The following is a 20,725-nucleotide window of genomic DNA, read 5'->3' as shown; positions in this document are numbered from 1 at the left end:
GTTTGATACTTGTATTGTGGTCATTAGGAGGACATCCTTATTCTTAGGAAATGATGCTAAGTTACAAGAGTTAAGTGGCATAATATTTATAATTTATATACAGTGATTCAGGAGAAAAAAGCAAATAGGTGTGTTTGTGTATACGTGTGTGTGTATATATATGTATATATATATATATATATACACACACACATATATACATACACACTATTTCAATTTTTCTGTATTATTGATTTTTTTTTCAAAATAAAAAAGTTGGGAAAAGCAAGAATGCATGTAAATTAACTTTAAAAACACACTACTCCACTGATATTTTGTCCTTTGATGGACTGTTTTAGGAATATTTTATTTGTGTCATGTCCCAGTAAATTCAATTGTAGTAGAAAACAGCATCCACTACCAGGATGAAGAAAGCGGAACAATCTATCAAGTCTTGGCTATGTAACCCACTAGCTGGTGACCTTGGGCAACTTACTTTTGACCCTTGAGGCCTGGTTTCCTCATTTGCCTAGCAAATAATGTCCTGCCCACTCACAAGATATTATGAGATAACCGTGCATTCAACCCAAAGTAATATATAGCTGGATTCCTTTTTATTCTCCTGAAGAGTGAAAATAACTTCATGAAAGAGGAGAATTTGACCCTTAGGCATTCATGAAAGTCTTACCTTTTAGACCACAAAGTCTACACATGGCCGCAAACACCGTAGATTCCATTTCGATATTCCTGATGCCGGCATTATATGCTCTTTTCAAGTAATCTAACCCCTTTTCTCTGGAAAAGGAGCACAGCGCTCCATCAAGTCGACCCTGGCCTGAAAGAGAATGGAGAATGTTTAGCGACTTGATGTCCCACGGTGGCTGTGGCATCACTAAGAGGCTTGCTGTCAGCCCAAGTGCTCTGTGGCTGACTCTAACTCATGGGCTTGCACCCCAGGTAGGATAAATCTGGCCATCTGAATCATCCTATCAAAGGACCTGGGGCAAGGCTGTGCCCAGCTCAAGAGTCTCACACAGAGAGGAATCTCCATGGCACTGAGCTCCCCCAGCTCTGGGGCAAGTGACCATTGAATGGCCACAGCAGCCAGCACTGTGCCCAGAGACAGCAGGACCTGGAGGGTCTCTGGAAGATCTGCCCTTTGAGGAAAATCTCAGGTTGCACCTGCGACTGGCAGCTGGCCCAGGGACAGGTGCTGGGGAAGAAGAAAAGGCTCCAAGCCCCAGTGATGATCCTAAGCTACTTGAGGACCAGGGTGGTGGTTTGGACATTGCAGCTCCATCTGTGCCTCATGACCATGGTAGCCATACGCAAATGGTCGATTTGTCCACCTTTTCCTTGCCACACACCTCAGGCTGCACACCATTCTTTTGCGATCACATTTTCCCTTCTAGGCTGCTCTGGGTGTTTACTTAGCACTTGAATTCCATCTGTACCAGTGGGGCCAGAGGAGGTGGAGAAAAGCCTGATGCTGTTACTCCTCCAACACCATGGCTGCGCTGGGAACAGGCTTCACTGCGCCCCACCCCCAAGGGCGTCCTTTTGAAGTAGGGAGGCCAGTAGACTCTGTCACCATCCATATTGCAAAATCCTCTTTTTTTTTTTTTTTTTTTTTTTTTTGCAGTACGCAGGCCTCTCACTGCTGTGGCCTCTCCCATTGCGGAGCACAGGCTCCGGACGCGCAGGCTCAGCGGCCATGGCTCACGGGCCCAGCCACTCCGCGGCATGTGGGATCTTCCTGGACCGGGGCATGAACCCGTGTCCCTTGCATCAGCAGGCGGACTCTCAACCACTGTGCCACCAAGGAAGCTCCTCTTTTTTCCCTTTTCTCTATCTTTCATGCTATTTCCATCCTTGCTGTCTGCTTCTCCTTGTGCCCTCCTTCTTAGGGCTGCCTGCCAACACCTCTAATGCAGTGCTATTTTAGCCAATTCAAACTCAGATGTCCCACAGGTTAAGCAGGTAATGTCAACGAGGTCTACCTGTTGGAAGGGAGCAGCCTCACCTCACCTTCAGTGAATGTAGCCCCAGATGTGGGCCGAGGCTTGCCAGGGCTGCCATGAATAAATTATTTTATATTTTTAATGTTATGTTATTTCAAGAAGCCAAAAATCTGGATTTTCATATGAAATCTCCAGAAATTATAAATGTTGGCAAAATAATTCATATTCTAAAAAATACTGTGCAGCCCAAAGAAAACATTGACTCCAATGGGTACCATTTGCAAGTTCTGGCTTAAATCCGTCAGTGACCCACCCCATGAAGGGGCTAGTGGCCTGAGACAAAGTCTCAACCCTATCAGACCCAAAGTGGCCCCTATTTTATAACGCATATTGGTGACAACACCTTTACTAACCTGAAGTAATGTTTATAGATAATATATCTCCATATATAACTGTTTAGAATTCAATATAATAGTCTAAGTTTGATCCAAAGGGAAAAGAAAAGAAAAATAATTTAAAATGAGGTAAGGGCTTCCCTGGTGGCGCAGTGGTTGGGAGTCTGCCTGCCGATGCAGGGGACACGGGTTCGTGCCCTGGTCTGGGAGGGTCCCTCGTGCTGCGGAGCGGCTGGGCCCATGAGCCATGGCCGCTGGGCCTGCGAGTCCAGAGCCTGTGCTCCGCAACGGGAGAGGCCACAACAGTGAGGGGCCCGCATACCACAAAAAAAAAAAAAAAAAAGAGGTAATACGTAGTTTGATGAACATACACAAACACAGCTACACTGAAAGATTTCTAGAATGCCCTCCAAGGAATGGTACCAAGCCTGGTTAGATTCTTTCTTATGGAATGAGCAAGGTCTGTCCTGGAGGGTGTTTTCTCCTGGTCCCTCTCCGCTTGTGGCAAGAGCTGCTACTTGGGAGTCACCATCAATTTTGTTCCTAAACTTGATTTGGGGACATTTTACTCATGGCCAAGAGAAAAAAGAACTGCTCTGAGACTACCCCATCCCTTTGGGATTTCCTCCCCCAAATATCTCTTCCCATTTCCTGGTTCCGACTCTTTCCTGGGTACCAGATCCCTTCCAAGGTACAGGTGACTGTACTTCAAAATGGAAGAAACATAGAAGCATATCCCCCTTTTCCGATTTAAATTAAAGGCATCAACAAAGATAAGATTTTGCTAACATCACAAATTGCATTTGAGTATCCAATTTGTTCTAGGAGGATTAAACCCACTCTCAAAATGTGTGTGTCTCCGCCGCTTATTATGTCCTTACGTTCCTATGCTTTAGTAAGTTGAAAAGGCTGTTTCAGTTCCTTTTTTAATCCCCAACTATGAATTTCTAAAGTGGAGTTTTTAATATAAATTGTGGGTTTGAATAACAAAGTATTGCTGGCAATTTTCTGCTGCTTTCACAGTTTATAAATTCTTCTCACCTTCATAAAAATCATAGGTACACATCGTATGTCCAATGAGGGTTGGGAAGTCGGGAATTTCTTTGCTACAGTTGAATAGTTCCTCAGCCAGTTCTTTGTCAAGTTCAGTACTTCTGGTGACAACATTGTCCAAGATTACCTGTTCAAACTGGGGCTTAAAAAAGGAGTCTACGGCTCTATCTGTTATTACAACAGACCCCGGTGCAATCCCTGCAGTGTGGGAATAAATAGGTGATTACAGAAGAATGTCACTTAGGTTTACTTTTGACACATAGTATGTAATCTCTTCTGCTAACATTAATTAATGCTAGTTGCTAATGATTCTCCCCATTGTCATCTTTTAAATTATTTTCTTTTCCAAATGCAATTAAATAATAACATTCCGAACAGGCATTTACATTTGCTTGCTTTCCAGATTCACATTTACAATGTGATGGGGTTTAAATTTCAAGACAAACATGACTCTTGGACATGCAAATTAGTACTGGCCTTCAGGTTCAAATTTGAATAAAGTAGGTCAGGAATAAACTAAATGAGCCTGCCAGAAAGTAGTTTTCATAAAGTGATGTGACTACTTGATATTTAATCTTCTCTGCAACTCCTTGATTACTATAATTTCCTTGCATCTCTGTCCTCTCTTCCTTTTGATTCTCATTACATCCATTCCCTCCTCCCCTCTCCCATCCCATGTAAATTAGGCCTCTTGGCTGACCTTCCATTGCTACAAAGTCTGGCTTGCTCCTGGGACTCAGGAACTCAAGTCTCAGGGACTTGAGAAACCATTTTCTGCCAGCTGTTATTCCCCTGGCCTGGTGTGTTCCCTCATCCTCCCCCCCACACTTTCATCAGACCAACTTCAACTCATTCTTCTGGTGTCAGCTTAAGTCACTTCCTTCAAAAGACCTGAATCCACAGAGGGGGAAAAAATTAAAAGGCAACACAGATACATTACATTCAATTTTCCCAGGCCCAGCTTTTCACCTAGTTTTTGACCCGTTCTGATTCCTGTTTAGAGCCTGGATGAGGGGATATATATTGATAGGGCCCTAGACTCTCTCTGTCCTAACATTCATCACATTTTTTATAATTACTCATTTGTTTGTCTATTGCCCTGATAAAACATAGGCTCTATGAAGGCAAGAGCAGTATCTGTCCACTGTTGTCTCCCCAGTAGCATTATGCCTATCACATTATAGGTATTCAATAAAAATTTGTTGAGTGAGTGAATGTTTCCATAGAGATGCCATAGACAGAGATCTGCAAACTACAATCCATGGACCAGACCTAGCCCATCTTTGTTAATAGAGCTTTATTGGAACACAGCCACATTCACTCATTTGCATATTTTCTATGATTGCTTCCACACTCTAATGGCAGAGTTGAGAAGTTGCAACAGAAACCATATGGCCTGCAAAGCCTAAAATATTTACTGTCTGACCTTGTATAGAAAAAATTTACCAACCCCTACCATAGCGCATAGCCATATCCTTCTGGGTTCTTAATAAATTCCAATGTGGATCAACATGGGGTTAATTTAGAAGATCCAGCTAGACACCCAAGGTAGGCTCTGATGATAGAGCCTCGGTGAGTCAGATACTTTTTAAAGAAATCAAACAAATATCTTCTTGAATTATTAACAGTGTCCTAAAAACAGGAAAGTGACTGAGAAGGAAGTTGAAAATGTAGAAATCAAAAATGAAGTTATTCACATGACATCCTAATACTTAGATGCATTAGAGCATTTATATCCCAGTTAAAGTCTCTTAAAGGCCAAGACACTATTTATTTGAGTACCTCATCATCATGAAGTTTTGTTGGTTCATCTAAAGAGTGGTAAGATCAGCAAAAAAGCAAAAAACAAAAAACAAAAAACCAACAAGCTACACCTCCTTCATCTCCAAATCAATGTTTTTAAGACAAAACAAACACATCTTATTGATAAGCTAAGAGTCCTTAATGAGAACAGAACTGCAAAATGATGGATAATCCACAACAGCACATTGCTTTAATTTCCCACAATTCATAGACCTTCATTGTGCTACATGGGCTGTATGTATCACGTTACCATCAAACAAAAGACCTAGAATCCATGACCATGAGCTGGATGGTCAGCAGGTTGCTTTGCCCACACTGGACACTTGTTAATATCAAGGGGCAACCACAGCAGTCAGGATGGTACATTGCATGGGCATGGGCTATGCAGACAGATCCTTGTATCCCACAACTCAAGAATTATGAGCAATCTTAATAACAGTGTTATCCATTTCATCCCCAAATGCATCATTCGCTACTATTGCTTATTTGGGATAACATTGGATAAACAACAGTCCAGAAGGATGCCTGATCTAATAATGATTGCTAACTAACATTCTCCTTCTCTTTCTGGGTGGACATCCATAGATGTCCTTCTTTAATCCATCTGTGAGGGTCTTGGCTGGACTTTATTCCTGTACCACAGCTGTGGAAAGGGCATGATATTTTTGAACATGTTTGTTTCTAGTGAAACATGACTCAGCCACCTGTGTAATTCTAAGACCAAAATCTCAGCCTTTTTTTTTTTTTTTTTTTATAATTCTCATTCAGTCCTGTCACTCGGTCAACCAAACCTTTCCAGTTACAATGCCCTGTCTGTATTTGCATTTGGTGACATAGTAGAATCATCCCCTCACAAGATCTGCTCCTGAAGAAGAGGTTGAAAAAGAAGAAGGTCTCCACAGAACTTTACCTCAGCCCAGGGTGGATGTATAAACAAGGCTCCTGACTAGCTGCCTGACCAGCCAAGGAAGAAGGGAGGAGAGGAGGCTCTGAGCAAACCTTAGGAAGCATCACCCAACTCTTCCCTAAAAGCCTGGCCTGATCTCTTCTGCTGTGTTGATGAGGAAAAGACCCAGCCAAGAAAAGGGTAGTCACTGACATGAGCTAAAAGCAATGTTTTCCTAAGAGCTATTGATGTCTGCTTACTTAGCTGATAAACAAGGCAAGTCTTAGTGATTTATTTTTTTTTATTTGAAAGCACTTATTTCTGTCACTTATAAAATTCTTAAGCTTCAAAATCTATTCGAACCCTCAAAACTTACTCTTATCCTCAAAGCATATTTCCTAGCAAGTTTCCACTCCTCCCCTTAAGAACACCTAGGTCCATCTGGGCAGTGGGCAGTGGGATGTCTCACTCCAGGTTTCCATGCAGGGGAAAAGAGAAAGATTGTATACACATCTATTTCCTTAAATTCTTTTAATTTTCTTTAAATTTAAATTTCTCAATTGCCTCAAGCCCAGCCTCCTGACACTTTTTAGCCCATCTGGGTTTCTTCTGGGCTCTGAGTACCTTGGTGTGTTACCACACCAACAGCTTACCCTGTATGGAACAACCACTTGGATTTAATAGTATATAAATCAATCCATCTCACCTATTCCCCCTGATGTACCAATTCTGATAATGGTAACATCACAGCACCGGGCATGGTACAGTAATTTAATGAGTTCATGAAGCATAATAGAAATGGAGGGGATGCCCATGCCATGCTGTGGAGAGAAAAGGGAAAGTCATTATACATCTTGCAGAATGATAACACACACAGGACATATTTACTTCCTTCATTACAAGTTAACAGCCCTCAGGTAAATTTACGTAATCATTATGACTTTGCCATAGCTGAGGAAAACGTAAGTCAGCTCTAACCGACGCCCATATGACATGCTGATAGATGGGTCCATCTGTGACGATCAAAGACAGGCATCTCCCTGTCAGTTAAACTGAGTTCAGCCCTCATTGTCAAGAGCAGAAGGTGGGGATGGCGTGGTGTACTGGTGTGTCAGGGCAGTGCCATTTCTCAGTTCCCCACTGGGCTCTTCACAGTGAGTTTTGAAAAAGAGCTCTCTGCAAGATTGACTTGATTTTGAAGAAATATAGATTTGGCTACCATGTACTTAGTCCTTTTCCACTATACTAAATGAAAGAGTAAATCCATTTCATTGCTCTCATGTGTCCTTGTTCATTTGTTGATAATTCTGTTGAGCTCTGAAAGGCACAAGGGTAGAGATGTGGGTTACATCTACACCTAACAATTTGGAGTATATAATGGATACACATTCAGTATATAGATCATGACTGCAACTCTGGTCTTCCTCAGCATTTGGAAGAGTAGAATCAATGTCACAGAATAAGGGTCACCACAGGTTTAGGATTTGGCTGCTCCTGGTGGTTACAATATGTTCTAATAATGCTCCAGAAGGATCCTTCATGCTGGAATCTGTAGTAGCTGGAGCAAAGTTTAGAATTGGTGTCTATTTCATTCCTAATATAACATGAGAGAGTCAAATGTGGTCTTCAGTATTCTACTCTTGGGCACAAAGACTTTGTGTGCAGAAAAGCATCAGGGGCATCTTGGCAGTTAGGTGATGGCTGACACTAATTCTTCATTAACAAATCTAGAAAACCATTACAGGCATGACCACAATATTTTCACCTGAGTTTCCTTCTTCTCACCATCAAGAATATTAAACTATGGAAACTTTGAACCTCTGGGTTTCCCATTTTTGGTTGCCATGGAACATGTTCTGACTTCCAAATGCATTGTAAGTCTCCTAGAGGATATCAATCAAACCTCTATTAGTTGTATGTCCAAGATTCAGTAACACAATAATACTGGGGGACTTTAACACCTCACTTACACCAATCGACATATCATCCAGACAGAAAATTAATAAGACAACACAGATTTAAATGACACAATAGACCACATAGATTTAATTGATATTTCTAGGACATTCCATCTGAAAACAGCAGATTACACTTCTCAAGTGCACAGGTAACATTCTCCAGGATAGATCACATCTTGGGTCACAAATCAAGCCTTGGGAAGTGTAAGAAAACGGAAATCATATCAAGCATCTTTTCCGACCACAACACTATGAGATTAGAAATAAATTACAGGGAAAGAAATGTAAAAAACACAAGCACATGGAAGCTAAACAATACGTTACTAAATAACCAAGAGATCACTGAAGAAATCATAGAGAAAATCAAAAAATACCTAGAGACAAGTGACAGTGAAAACACGACAGGCGAAAACCTATGGGGTGCAGCAAAAGCAGTCCTAAGAGGGAAGTTTATAGCAATGCAATCCTACCTCAAGAACCAAGAAAAATCACAAATAAATAATCTAACCTTACACCTAAAGGAACTAGAGAAAGAAGAACAAACAAAACCCAAAGTTAGCAGAGGGAAAGAAATCATAAAGGTCAGAGCAGAAATAAATGAAATAGAAACAAAGAAAAAAACAGCAAAGATCAATAAAACGAAAAGCTGGTTCTTTGAGAAGATAAACAAAATTGATAAACCTTTAGCTAGACTCATCAAGAAAAATAGGGAGATGACTTAAATTGATAAAGTTAGCAATGAAAAAGGAGAAGTTACAACGGACACCGCAGAAATACAAAGCATCATAAGAGACTACTACAAGCAACTCTATGCCAATAAAATGGACAACCTGGAAGAAATGGACAAAAACTTAAAAAGGTGTAACCTTCCAAGACTGAACCAGGAAGAAACAGAAAATATGAACAAGCCAATCACGAGTAATGAAATTGAAACTGTGATGAAAAATCTTCCAACAAACAAAAGTCCAGGACCAGATGACTTCACAGGTGAATTCTATCAAACATTTAGAGAAGAGCTAACACCCATCCTTCTCAAACTCTTCCAAAAAATTGCAGAAGGAACACTCCCAAACTCATTCTACGAGGCCACCATCACCCTGATTCCAAAACCAGACAAAGATACTACAAAAAAAAAAAAGTTACAGACCAATATCACTGATGAATATAGATGCAAAAATCCTCAAAAAATGCTAGCAAACAGAATCCAACAACACATTAAAAGGATCATACACCATGATCAAGTGGGATTTATCCCAGGGATGCAAGGATTCTTCAATATACAAAAAATCAATCAATGTGATACACCATTTTAACAAATTGAAGAATAAAAACCATATGATCATCTCAGTAGATGCGGAAAAAGCTTTTGACAACATTCAACTCCAATTTATTGATGAAAACTCTCCAGAAAGTGAGCCTAGAGGGAACCTACCTCAACATAATAAAGGCCATATACAACAAACCCCCAGCAAACATCATTCTCAATGGTGAAAAACGGAAACCATTTCCTCTAAGATCAGGAACAAGACAAGGATGTCCACTCTTGACACTATTATTCAACATAGTTTTGGTAGTTCTAGCCATGGCAATCAGAGAAGAAAAAGAAATAAAAGGAATACAAGTTGGAAAAGAAGAAGTAAAACTGTCACTGTTTGCAGATGACATGATACTGTACATAGATAATCCTCAATATGCCACCAGAAAACTACTAGAGCTAATCAATGAATTTGGTAAATTACAGGATACAAAATTAATGCAAGAAATCTCTTGCATTCCTATACAATAACAATGAAAGATCAGACAGAGAAATTAAGGAAACAATCCCATTCACCATTGCAACAAAAAGAATAAAATACCTAGGAATAAACCTACCTAAAGAGGTAAAAGACCTGTACTCAGAAAACTGTAAGACACTGATGAAATAAATCAAAGATGACACAAACAGATGGAGAGATATACCATGTTCCTGGATTGGAAGAATCAATATTGTGAAAATGACTCTACTACCCAAAGCAATCTACAGATTCAGTGCAATCCCTATCAAATTACCAATGGCACTTTTTACAGAACTAGAATAAAAAATCTTAAAATTTATATGGAGACATAAAAGACCCCAAATAGCCACAGTAATCTTCAGGGAAATAAATGGAGCTGGAGGAATCAGACTCCCTGCCTTCAGACTATACTACAAAGCTTCAGTAATCAAGACAGTATGGTACTGTCACAAAAACAGAAATATAGATCAATGGAATAGGATAGAAAGCCCAGAGATAAACCCACACACCTATGGTCAACTAATCTATGACAAAGGAGGCAAGGATATACAATGGAGAAAAGACAGTCTCTTCAATAAATGGTGCTGGGAAAACTGGACAGCTACATGTAAAAGAATGAAATTAGAACACTCCCTAACACCATACACAAAAATAAACTCCAAATGGATTAAAGACCTAAATGTAAGACCAGACACCATAAACCTCTTAGTGGAAAACATAGGAAGAACACTCTTTGACATAAACCACAGCAAGATCTTTTTTGACCCACCTCCTTTTATTTATGGAAATAAAAGCAAAAATAAACAAATGGGACCTAATGAAACTTAAAAGCTTTTGCAAAGCAAAGGAAACTATAAACAAGACGAAAAGGCCACCCTCAGAATGGGGGAAAATATTTGCAAACGAATGAATGGACAAAGGATTAATCTCCAAAATATATAAACAGCTCATGCAGCTCAATATTAAAAAAACAAACCCAATCCAAAAATGGGCAGAAGATCTAAAGAGACATTTCTCCAAACAAGATATGCAGATGGCCAAGAGGAACATGAAAAGCTGCTCAACATCACTAATTATTAGAGAAATGCAAATCAAAACTGCAATGAGGTATCACCTCATACCGGTCAGAATGGCCATCATCAGAAAATCTACAAACAACAAATTCTGGAGAGGGTGGAGAAAAGGGAACCCTCCTGCACTGTTAGGGAATGTAAATTGATGCAGCCACTATGGAGAACAGGATGGAGGTTCCTTAAAAAACTAAAAATAGAATTACCATATGACCCAGCAATCCCATTACTGGGCATATACCCAGAGAAAGCCATAATTCAAACAGACACATGCACCCCAATGTTCATTGCAGCACTATTTACAATAGCCAGGTCATAGAAGCAACCTAAATGCCCATTGACAGATGAATGGATAAAGAAGATGTAGTACATATATACAATGGGATATTACTCAACCATTAAAAGGAATGAAATTGGGTCATTTGTAGAGATGTGGATGGATCTAGAGACTGTCATACAGAGTGAAGTAAGTCAGAAAGAGAAAAACAACTATTGTATATTAATGCATTTATGTGGAATCTAGAAAAATGGTACAGATGAACTGGTTTGCAAGGCAGAAATAGAGACACAGATGTAGAGAACAAACGTATGGACACCAAGGGGGGAAAGCAGCCGGGGGTGGAGGTGGTGGTGTGATGAATTGGGAGATTGGGATTGACATATATACACTAATATGCATAAAATAGATAACTAATAAGAACCTGCTGTTTAAAAAAATAAAATTCAAAAAAAATGAACAATGCTAAAGGAAAAAAAATAAGTAAAAATGATAAACGCCCCTAATAAAGTCAGCAATTAATCAGTTAAATAAAAGCAACTACAATATCAACAAAGAGAAACAAATAAAATTTATATTCCATCACCCATTGACACAATAATACCAAAACATTAGAAAAAACGATCTGAATTGATACGTGAAATACACACAAAACAGCTGTTATAGCAGACTATTTGAAGAATAGAGAAAATTTGAAGGAAACTTAAGAGAGATATATACATACATACATACCACATACATCCATACAAGTATAGGTGATTGATGGAAGGAAAAAGAAGGAAAAAAAGAAAGCGAGAGAGAAAGAAAGAAAAGAGAAAGAAAAAGAGAAAGAAGGGAAGAAAGGAAGGAAGGAAAGAAAAAAGGAAGAGAAAGAAAGAAATCAGATGGGTAGATACATACACAAAAGATGGAAACGTATATCACTAATTCTGAATATGGCTACAGTTCCTTATTTGCATTTTTCTGTATTTTTTAAATTAATCAAAATTAAAAACATTGCTTAATCAAAAAAAATGTATGTCCAAGATTAACAAGACTGGACTCTACCACTAATGAGTAAACTCTCTAAATCTCATTTCCTCAATTGTATATTAAGAAAATGAACCATTATTTAATCTATTAGGTTCCTCCTAAATCAGATATTTGATAGGTTTATGACTATCACTTAATATGCGGCACAGTGATAAAATGACAAATGGGCTTGTATGTTTCTGCTAGACTCTCTCTCTTTCTCTCTCTCTCTCTCTCTCTCTCTCTCTCTCTCTCTCACACACACACACACACACACACCCCTCAGCAGCTGCTGGAGAGGAAGAATTTTCAAAGAAGTGGTCTCAACTGGAAATCCTCTTTCTGCCTAGTGAGGCTCATTTCTAGTTGTCTGACCCCTCTGGACATGATGCATATTTCAGTTCTTTTTCCCTGATGGACAGCAGGATCAGTCTACTGCTGTTTTTATATCTTACTCTGAAGTTTTACTACTTGTTTATGATAGTTACACATTTTTATAAATTTTACTTTTCTGTCCTTACCCATTTATTGTGCAAAAAAAAGGACAAAGAGTTGTAGTCTAAAAGTCAAGCAAAAGTTAGCAAGACAAAATGTGCCAAGATCTGGGGATACTCAGTTTCTTTCTAATGTAGCTTTTCTGTAATTGTTGAATGAACAAATGAACGAATGGATTCTCCCATGTGAGCCCAAAGCAGGTTTCATGTATTTTGTCCCAGAGGGGAGACCAACTTGGCTGTCCCACTGGTATTGCATAATTTTCCCTTCTTCAGTCTAGGCTTCCAACCATGATCATCCATCCTTCCATCTCCACGTACTATAGAGCAATTGATAGATAGTTATTCCCTGGTTCGGGAGTCACATATAATCCAGCTCCTTAGAATTATCACATCTCTGCAGTGGATTCTTCCCTTGTCACCTGGCATGCTTAGCTGTGCCCCTTATGAGGGCTGCAGTGTCCAGATATGTACAGACTCAGAGCTATTGTTTCAGAATACAGCCCTGTGGCATAGAGACCCACTTGGAAGGCAAGCTGGGTGCACACGCATGTACATTCTGCTAAGTGTATGCTATCCTGAGTCCAAGAGGGAAACGGTCTCTGTGTTCCCTAAAATTGCAAGTCATTCCACTTTCATATTGTCTCAGGACACTGTGTGTCCAGAGCTGTTAACATGTTCTAAATACAGGAGAGCAGTTTGCAAGAGCTCCATGGAAATGCATTAGCAGCTTTTCAGTGAGCTTATTACAGTGTTAAATGGCACCACTTGGGTAATCCTGAAAATTGGCCCCTGTGTACTAAAAGCCCAACATTCCCAAAGCTGGATAAAGGGTAGAGGAGAAAAAATTCCTGGTGGCTTATTAATCAGTTACAAACTAAAGAGAGGAAGTGTGCTTTGAGGGTTTTTTTCCCCTAACATGCATAGCTAAGTGGTAACTAATAAAGCAAACCAAAGTATCACTGAATGTTATTTTCTGCCCCTAGGACTTTTTCCAACTATGAATGTCACACCTGGACACTTAATTTATTGTGTGAAAATGCAAAGCAGGAGGGGAAAAAGAACTCCTATATTTGGAAGTTCCCACTTTCTTTTGCTAGCTTGTGATGACTACGTGACGTGCAGCCATTGAGTACTTACACTGATAGAGAGCACGGGACCAATTTTGTACATACAATATCTGTCAGTCCCGGCGCAGATGTTCTTGACATCCTCTTCACTGTCTTCCAATCTGAGCTCCTTGTGCATAAACACTGCAAATGCTTTCATTCTGTTAGGGCTTCCACCAACACAGACAAACTGTTAATAAAAATAAACAATGACCTGCCTTAGTAACTGAGATAAAAAGCAAGGGTCAGCTTTCAACTTTAATGTTTTTATTTTATTTTTCAATTATATTCTTAACGGTATATGTAGATGTTATGGGTTATGTTCATGAGTTAACTAATTGACGTCATTAACCGGTAAATAAGGCAACCAGAAACATAGTATATGCACATAATTAGTAATGAAAAAGATAATCACAAAATCAAAGTAAGTGTTGATTTTGTTCAGGTGGGTGTTTCCTGGTGTTTTTGTCATGGTGAACATCAAGAAGCATCTTAAGTGGATATAGGCAGCTTATTGTTGGGCATTAGCGGGCTATAGGCTTAATGTGTCAATTCCGAGGACATGGAAATACGTAACATGAGAACTACAAGTTTAGATGTGTCTTCTGATTCCACATTCCCAATCATATGTTTTTATTATAAAATATACTATGTTAATTTAAAGCTTTAAAGAAAGCACATCAAGACTTTCCAACTTCTCATTCAGAAGACATTTTCATGGAACAAGCCTTATCATTGTAGACTAGAAATCTCACTACGGTATTTCTTCATTTCCAACAATTTGGTTTCATTTTTGTCTTATTCACATTTTAACATCTCTGAAATTACAATATGGATTGCGGTCAAGGGTGTCAAATCTAATAAAATATGGTAGTAAAATTGTCTGGTGGTTGCTTGTGCAATAGCCTCTTAGGTGTACATCAGTCCCAGGGATGGGAGAGGTGGATGTCAGAGAGAGGATGGGCATGGCCTAAGAGCAGCATGGATGAGCAGCCAGACTGGTGGGGACCAGGGCTCAGCAGCAGGGAGGAGGAGTGGCAGCAGATGTCAAAGACCTGAGGAAGCACAGCCCACAGAAAGGTGCCAGGTGCAAAGTCATTCTGAAATCTGAGCTGAGCAGTGAGGTGCACAGAGACTGAAGAGGCTCCAAGTCAGAGAGATAAGGCAACACAGTGGTTAAAGGACTAACCTTTGAGGTTAGAGAAACCTGGCTTTGCACCCCAACCCTGTCTCTGATTAGTTTGTTCAGTGTTATACATGTAATCTCTACGTGCCTCAGATTATCATCTCCAAAATAGAAACAAACAAACAAAAAAAAACCCCGTAGTATCCTTCAGAGGGTTTTTGTGAGGATAAGATGGGATTGAACATGATGGGGGACAAAGCCAGGCACTTTCTGAGTGGTCAACAAATGGCAACTTCCATTTTTCATATCATAGAGCAATTTTCTGGCCCTGCTTTTGAGCTTGCTTATTTGTTTCTGTATTTGTGGAATTTAGTGCAAATGAAACTAGTTCAAATCCAGTAAGGAAAAGGCATCTGGTAGTGCCTGACTGATGTGGGCAGCGTTAGGCAGAGCTTCAGAAGGATTGCCAGTGAGGCCCCTCACAAGGATAAAGAGTATCTGCCTAAGGAAATAACTAACTGAGGTTGTAGAATTAGGTGCCTGATTCACAATTTACTGTGAGTATTGGGTGGTCTCATTACATGATGCATTTTGTTTAGCAATAATTCCTGTGCCACCCTCATTCTCAATTGTGGGATGTAATTATCCTTTTATCCAGGCCCTCTGCCTCTCTTCTACCCTCATTATTATCTTTTCTGTGTCTTCTCATGAGTTTCTCTGTTGGGGCCTAAAGTTGGTAATGAACTGCAATGAAAGTTAGCCATCAAGGCTGAGTAGCAAAGAGGATAAGGCCATGGTCTAAGGTAAGTTTTTTCATTAGTATTGATTATTCGTGAAATTTTCCCCTCTGTTCATATGGATAGTTACTTGGCTCAAGATCCAAGTACAAGGAGGTCATTTTTGTTGTTGTTGTTTCCTTTTTACAAAATACAGTAGTTTGAAAATAACCTCAGTGTGTGGTGCCAGTAAATGTAAATTATAACTATTCAGATTGACCATAAAACCAAAACAGATGTTGGAATAGCTTGTGGTTTGAATTCTTCTTTGAACTGTAGATATTACTGTAATCAACAGGAATTTCTGAATGTTTCTGGAGACATAAAGATGATAAGTGTAGACAAAAGCGTTTTTGTTCTTGAAGACTTACTTCTAAATCAGACTTACTAAATATCACCTCTGGACACAATTTTCAGTCTGGCTGCTTTGACGAGGAGTAAAATATGTCTGAAGACCACTGACAAACAATGACTTTAAGTGACACTTTCTGTGATTTATGTCCCCCCCAAAAAATTATCATTTGTCCTGGTTTTATCAAAGAAGATAGAAATGTCTTGATAAGGAGTCTGAAGCATTACAAAACTATGTTAAGGACTTTGCCTAAAGACTGCCAGAATGAACTCACTTTCAAATATGCCTAGTGTCTTGAAAGACTTAGCTTTGCCATGTTGTATTTATCTGGTCCTACTGCAGTATATGTATCTTGTCTGTTAATAAAGGAGTATAGAGAATTAAAATACATATTACATAGTGTTATAAGATAATGCTTTTCCATGTTACTTGAAATTTCTAGGGAGAGATTGGAGGGTACCAGTTAGTGATTTTATAAAAGATATATTTGGAGGTTGAATTTGAGTAGATAACTTCTAAAGATACTCCACTATATTTTTCAACTGATTGATTGATTCAAGTCTATATGACAAAAGACATTAGCTGTTTACCAAAACTGTTCCCCCTTCTTTCTGGGCACACTACTAAACTCAACTTCCCAGCCTCCTCTTCAGGTAGATGAGGCCATATGCCTGAGTTCCAGCTACTAGAATGTGAACAGAAATGATGAGTGTCACTTCCAGTTCTAGCCCATAGAAATCTCCCATTGGTGATCCTATAGATTGTCTTCTGTTTGTCTGCTGAATGGGTGCTGACAGCCAGTGAAACTTTGCAAGGCACTCCTTGAAGGTGACAGAGCAACAAGATAGAAGGAGCCTGGGTCCCTAATCACCAGTTGGAGGAAAGCCACTGATTGACCAGGAACACCCACTTGGTACTCAGTGTGAGTGAGAAACAAACGTACATTGTGTTAAGCCATTGATATTTTGAAGTAGCAACTAACAAAACCTTTTAAGTACAGTAAGTAAGAAAATGAAGAAAATAGGAATGGTTGTCAGAATCTTTAAGATTTAAAATTTTACACACCCAGAGTTCTTTTCTTTGAAGATAGTGCTGTTAATAATGATTATCATCTCTGTGAAGACAAGGCTGAGTTTTCAGGTACTGATGGATTATGTCCTCTCTTGTTAGCTAGAATTGCTACCCTGGGATTTAAGGGAGTCAAGAAATTGAACCTAGCATGTCCTTATTCAAAGATAAGAACGTAACTGGAAGGAGGCAAGTTTCTGAGAAGGGCATCTATAAATATAAGTCAGGCTTTACCTGTTGCCTATAAAGAATAGGTTAAACACCAATTCTGATCATTTGGAACTACGTTACCTGCTCCCCAATCTACACCCCCCCACACACACACACACTTTTGCCTCCTATCCATCAAAATGGCCCAATCAATAGAGTTGTTCTCTGGTAGAAAAAAATGGGTTCTAAACCAGAGCATGTCTTTTTATCCAAGAGAGAATCTATTGAAATGGTCCACAGCCAGGTGGATTATGAGCTTATAAGGTTGGATAGTGGTTATGACAAAGTATGAGAATAAGTGCTGATAAAAATCTAGTCAGGTAGAGGAGAGACAGATACCTAGATATGTAAATAATAGATCACTTTCTATCTCAAAAACATCAGTCTTTTTAGTTATTAATTAGATGTTCATGTTAGTTTATTAATTATGGTAGATCATTTAATTAATCAGAATTATCCTTATGTAAGTGTCCTGGAAAAGTCTTTGTGAAGCATGAACCTCAAACCTCACATTTGAATTCAGGTAAAGTCCAATTAATGAGTATCAAAGACAGCCTTGATCAATTTACTCTTGGAGCATAAACATCAGAAACAGCAGTAGGAAAAGAGGTTCCACTGAAAAGATGAAGCAAAAGATTGAGGGAGGCCATGAAAGAGCAAAGAGCCACTGACTGCAGAGGAGTAGGGAAATGGGCAGGTCACATCAGATCAGCCCACACCATCACACCTGTGCCCTAGGAAAGATGGGAAGGGGAGGGAGCAATGTAGCCCCTACTGTTAATGAATATCATTGATTTATTTCTTCTCCTCCCCACCCCGCCACCTTTCCTTCCTTCTCCTCCTCCTCCTTCTTGGTCTAGCTAACCGCCTCCTCCTCTTCCTCCCCTTTCTTCAATGCTCCCTGTCAATTAATGGACTATTCTCAGTTACGATGACTCAAAAAGCCCAGCTAGTGCAGTAGGCAAGAACCCTGGAAATTGGACTTAGAAGAATTTGGTCCAAGTCCTAGCTCTGCCACTATATGGTGTAATTTGTTAACCACTTTTGACCACTCTGAATTCAATTTCCTTGTTTTATGGAGGAAATGAATATCTGCTACACCCACCTAAAAGAGGGAATGTGAAGATTTGAGATAGTGGATCTGAGAGCTTTTATTTTTGTTCTTGTAATTGCTAAAGGAGTGAATAAAAGTCAGATGAAAACTGCACAATTCTCTAGTGGTGGGGCTGTGATTAGGTGTAGGCCTTTTAGAAAACAAAAAAATTTTTTAAAGTTCATTCCCTTTGACCATTTCTGTAAATCATCTTAATAGACTTAAATGTTAAAAAATTATAGGTACAAAAATATCCATTTGAGTGCTGTTTATGATAGAAAATACTTCAACATTAAAGTCAATAGTAGACTATGTAATATATGGCACAGGCACTTGGCATACATAAACCATGTGTTTCAAAGAGAACATTATAATATGGGGAAATGTTAATGACATAAAGTTAAGTGAAAAACACAGACTGTAAAGTTATGTAATTCCAACTATTTAAAAATCTATTTGTTAAAAAGAACTGAAAGAAAAGAAAATAGGTTGATGGAATCTTTGTTTAGCTGGTAGGGGTTTTTTTTAGACGTATTTTTAAAAATCATTGTTCTAGATTGGTTCAAGGTGGCAGAGTAGAAGGACATGCGCTCACTCCCTCTTGCAAGAACACTGGAATCACAACTAACTGCTGAACAATCATTGACAGGAAGGCACTGGAACTCACCAAAAGAGATACGCCACACCCAGAGACAAAGGAGAAGCCTCAATGAGATGGAAGTAGGGGTGCAATCACAATAAAATCAAATCCCATAACCACTAGTGGGTGACTCACAAACCAGAGAACAATTATACCACAGAAGTCCACCCACTGGAGTGAAGGTTCTGAGCCCCACGTCAGGCTTCCCAACCTGGGGGTCTGGCAATGGGAGGAGGAATTCCCAGAGAATCAGACTTTGAAGGCTAGTGGGATTTGACTGTAGGACTTTGACAGGACTGGGGGAAACGGAGACTCCACTCTTGGAGGACACACACAAAGTAGTGTGCACATCAAGACCTAGAGGGAAGGAACAGTGACCCCACAGGAGACTGAACCAGACCTACCTGCTAGTGTTAGAGGGTCTCCTGCAGAGGTGGGGGGTGGCTGTGGCTCACTGTGGGGACAAGGACACTGGAAGCAGAAGTTCTGGGAAGTACTCCTTGGCATGAGCCCTCCCGGAGTCCACCATTAGCCCCACCAAACAGCCTATAGCCACCAGTGCTCAGATGCTCAGGCCAAACAACCAACAGGGAGGGAACTCAGCCCCACCCATCAGCAGACAAGCGGATTAAACTTGTACTGAACACTGCCCACCAGAGCAACACCCAGCTCTGCCCACCACCAGTGCCTCCCATCAGGAAGCTTACACAGGCCTCTTAGATAGCCTCATCCACCAGAGGACAGACAGCAAAAGCAAGAAGAACTACAATCCTGCAGCCTGTGGAAAGAAAACCACATTCACAGAATGATAGACAAAATGAAAAGGCAGAGGATTATGTATCAGATGAAGGAAAATGATAAAACCCCAGAAAAACAACTAAATGAAGTGGAGATAGGCAACCTTCCAGAAAAAGAATTCAGAAAAATGATAGTGAAGACGATACAGGACCTTGAAAAAAGAATGGAGGCAAAGATCGAGAAGATGCAAGAAATGTTTAACAAAGACCTAGAAGAATTAAAGAACAAACAAACAGAGAAGAACAATACAATAACTTAAATGAAAAATACACTAGAAGGAATCAATAGCAGAATAACTGAGAAGTGACCTGGAAGACAGAGTGGTGGAATTCACTGCTGCAGAACAGAATAAAGAAAAAAGAATGAAAAGAAATGAAGACAGCCTAAGAGACCTCTGGGACAACATTAAACACACCAACATTCACATTATAGGGGTCCCAGAAGGAGAAGACAGAGAGATAGGACCCAAGAAAATGTTTGAAGATATTATAGTTGAAAATTCCCTACCATGGGAAAGGAAATAGCCACCCAAGTCCAGGAAGTGCAGAGAGTCCCAGGCAGGATAAACCCAAGGAGAAACATGCCAAGACACATAGTAATCAAACTGACAAAAATTAAAGACAAAGAAAAATTGTTAAAAGCAACAAGGGAAAAATGACAAATAACATATAAAGGAACTCCCATAAGATTAACAGCTGATTTCTCAGCAGAAATTCTACAAGCCAGAAGGGAGTGGCACGAAGTGATGAAAGGAGAGAACCTACAACCAAGATTACTCTACCCAGCAAGGATCTCATTCAGATTTGACAGAGAAATCAAAGGCTTTACAGACAAGCAAAAGCTAAGAGAATTCAGCACCAGTGAACCATCTCTACAACAAATGCTAAAGGA

General features: G+C 39.7%; 1 protein-coding gene across 1 annotated transcript in view; it reads right to left on the bottom strand.

The window, feature by feature from the left end:
* The window catches only part of UPP2 (uridine phosphorylase 2), a 43,164-nt gene that overhangs the window by 11,335 nt on the left and 11,104 nt on the right, over window positions 1-20,725 (bottom strand). Inside the window, exons 3-6 of the mRNA XM_060106597.1 lie at window positions 13,803-13,961; window positions 6,784-6,898; window positions 3,377-3,586; window positions 668-814 (exon numbers count right to left, since the gene is read on the bottom strand). Of these exons, the coding sequence (XP_059962580.1) occupies window positions 668-814; window positions 3,377-3,586; window positions 6,784-6,898; window positions 13,803-13,961 (631 nt within the window). The remainder of the gene's footprint in view (window positions 1-667; window positions 815-3,376; window positions 3,587-6,783; window positions 6,899-13,802; window positions 13,962-20,725) is intronic.

This window comes from Mesoplodon densirostris, chromosome 8 (assembly GCF_025265405.1).
Source record: "Mesoplodon densirostris isolate mMesDen1 chromosome 8, mMesDen1 primary haplotype, whole genome shotgun sequence".
In the NCBI taxonomy this organism is placed as follows: domain Eukaryota; kingdom Metazoa; phylum Chordata; class Mammalia; order Artiodactyla; family Ziphiidae; genus Mesoplodon; species Mesoplodon densirostris.
Note: the sequence above shows the minus strand (reverse complement) of the source record. Positions and strands in the feature narration are given on the sequence as shown.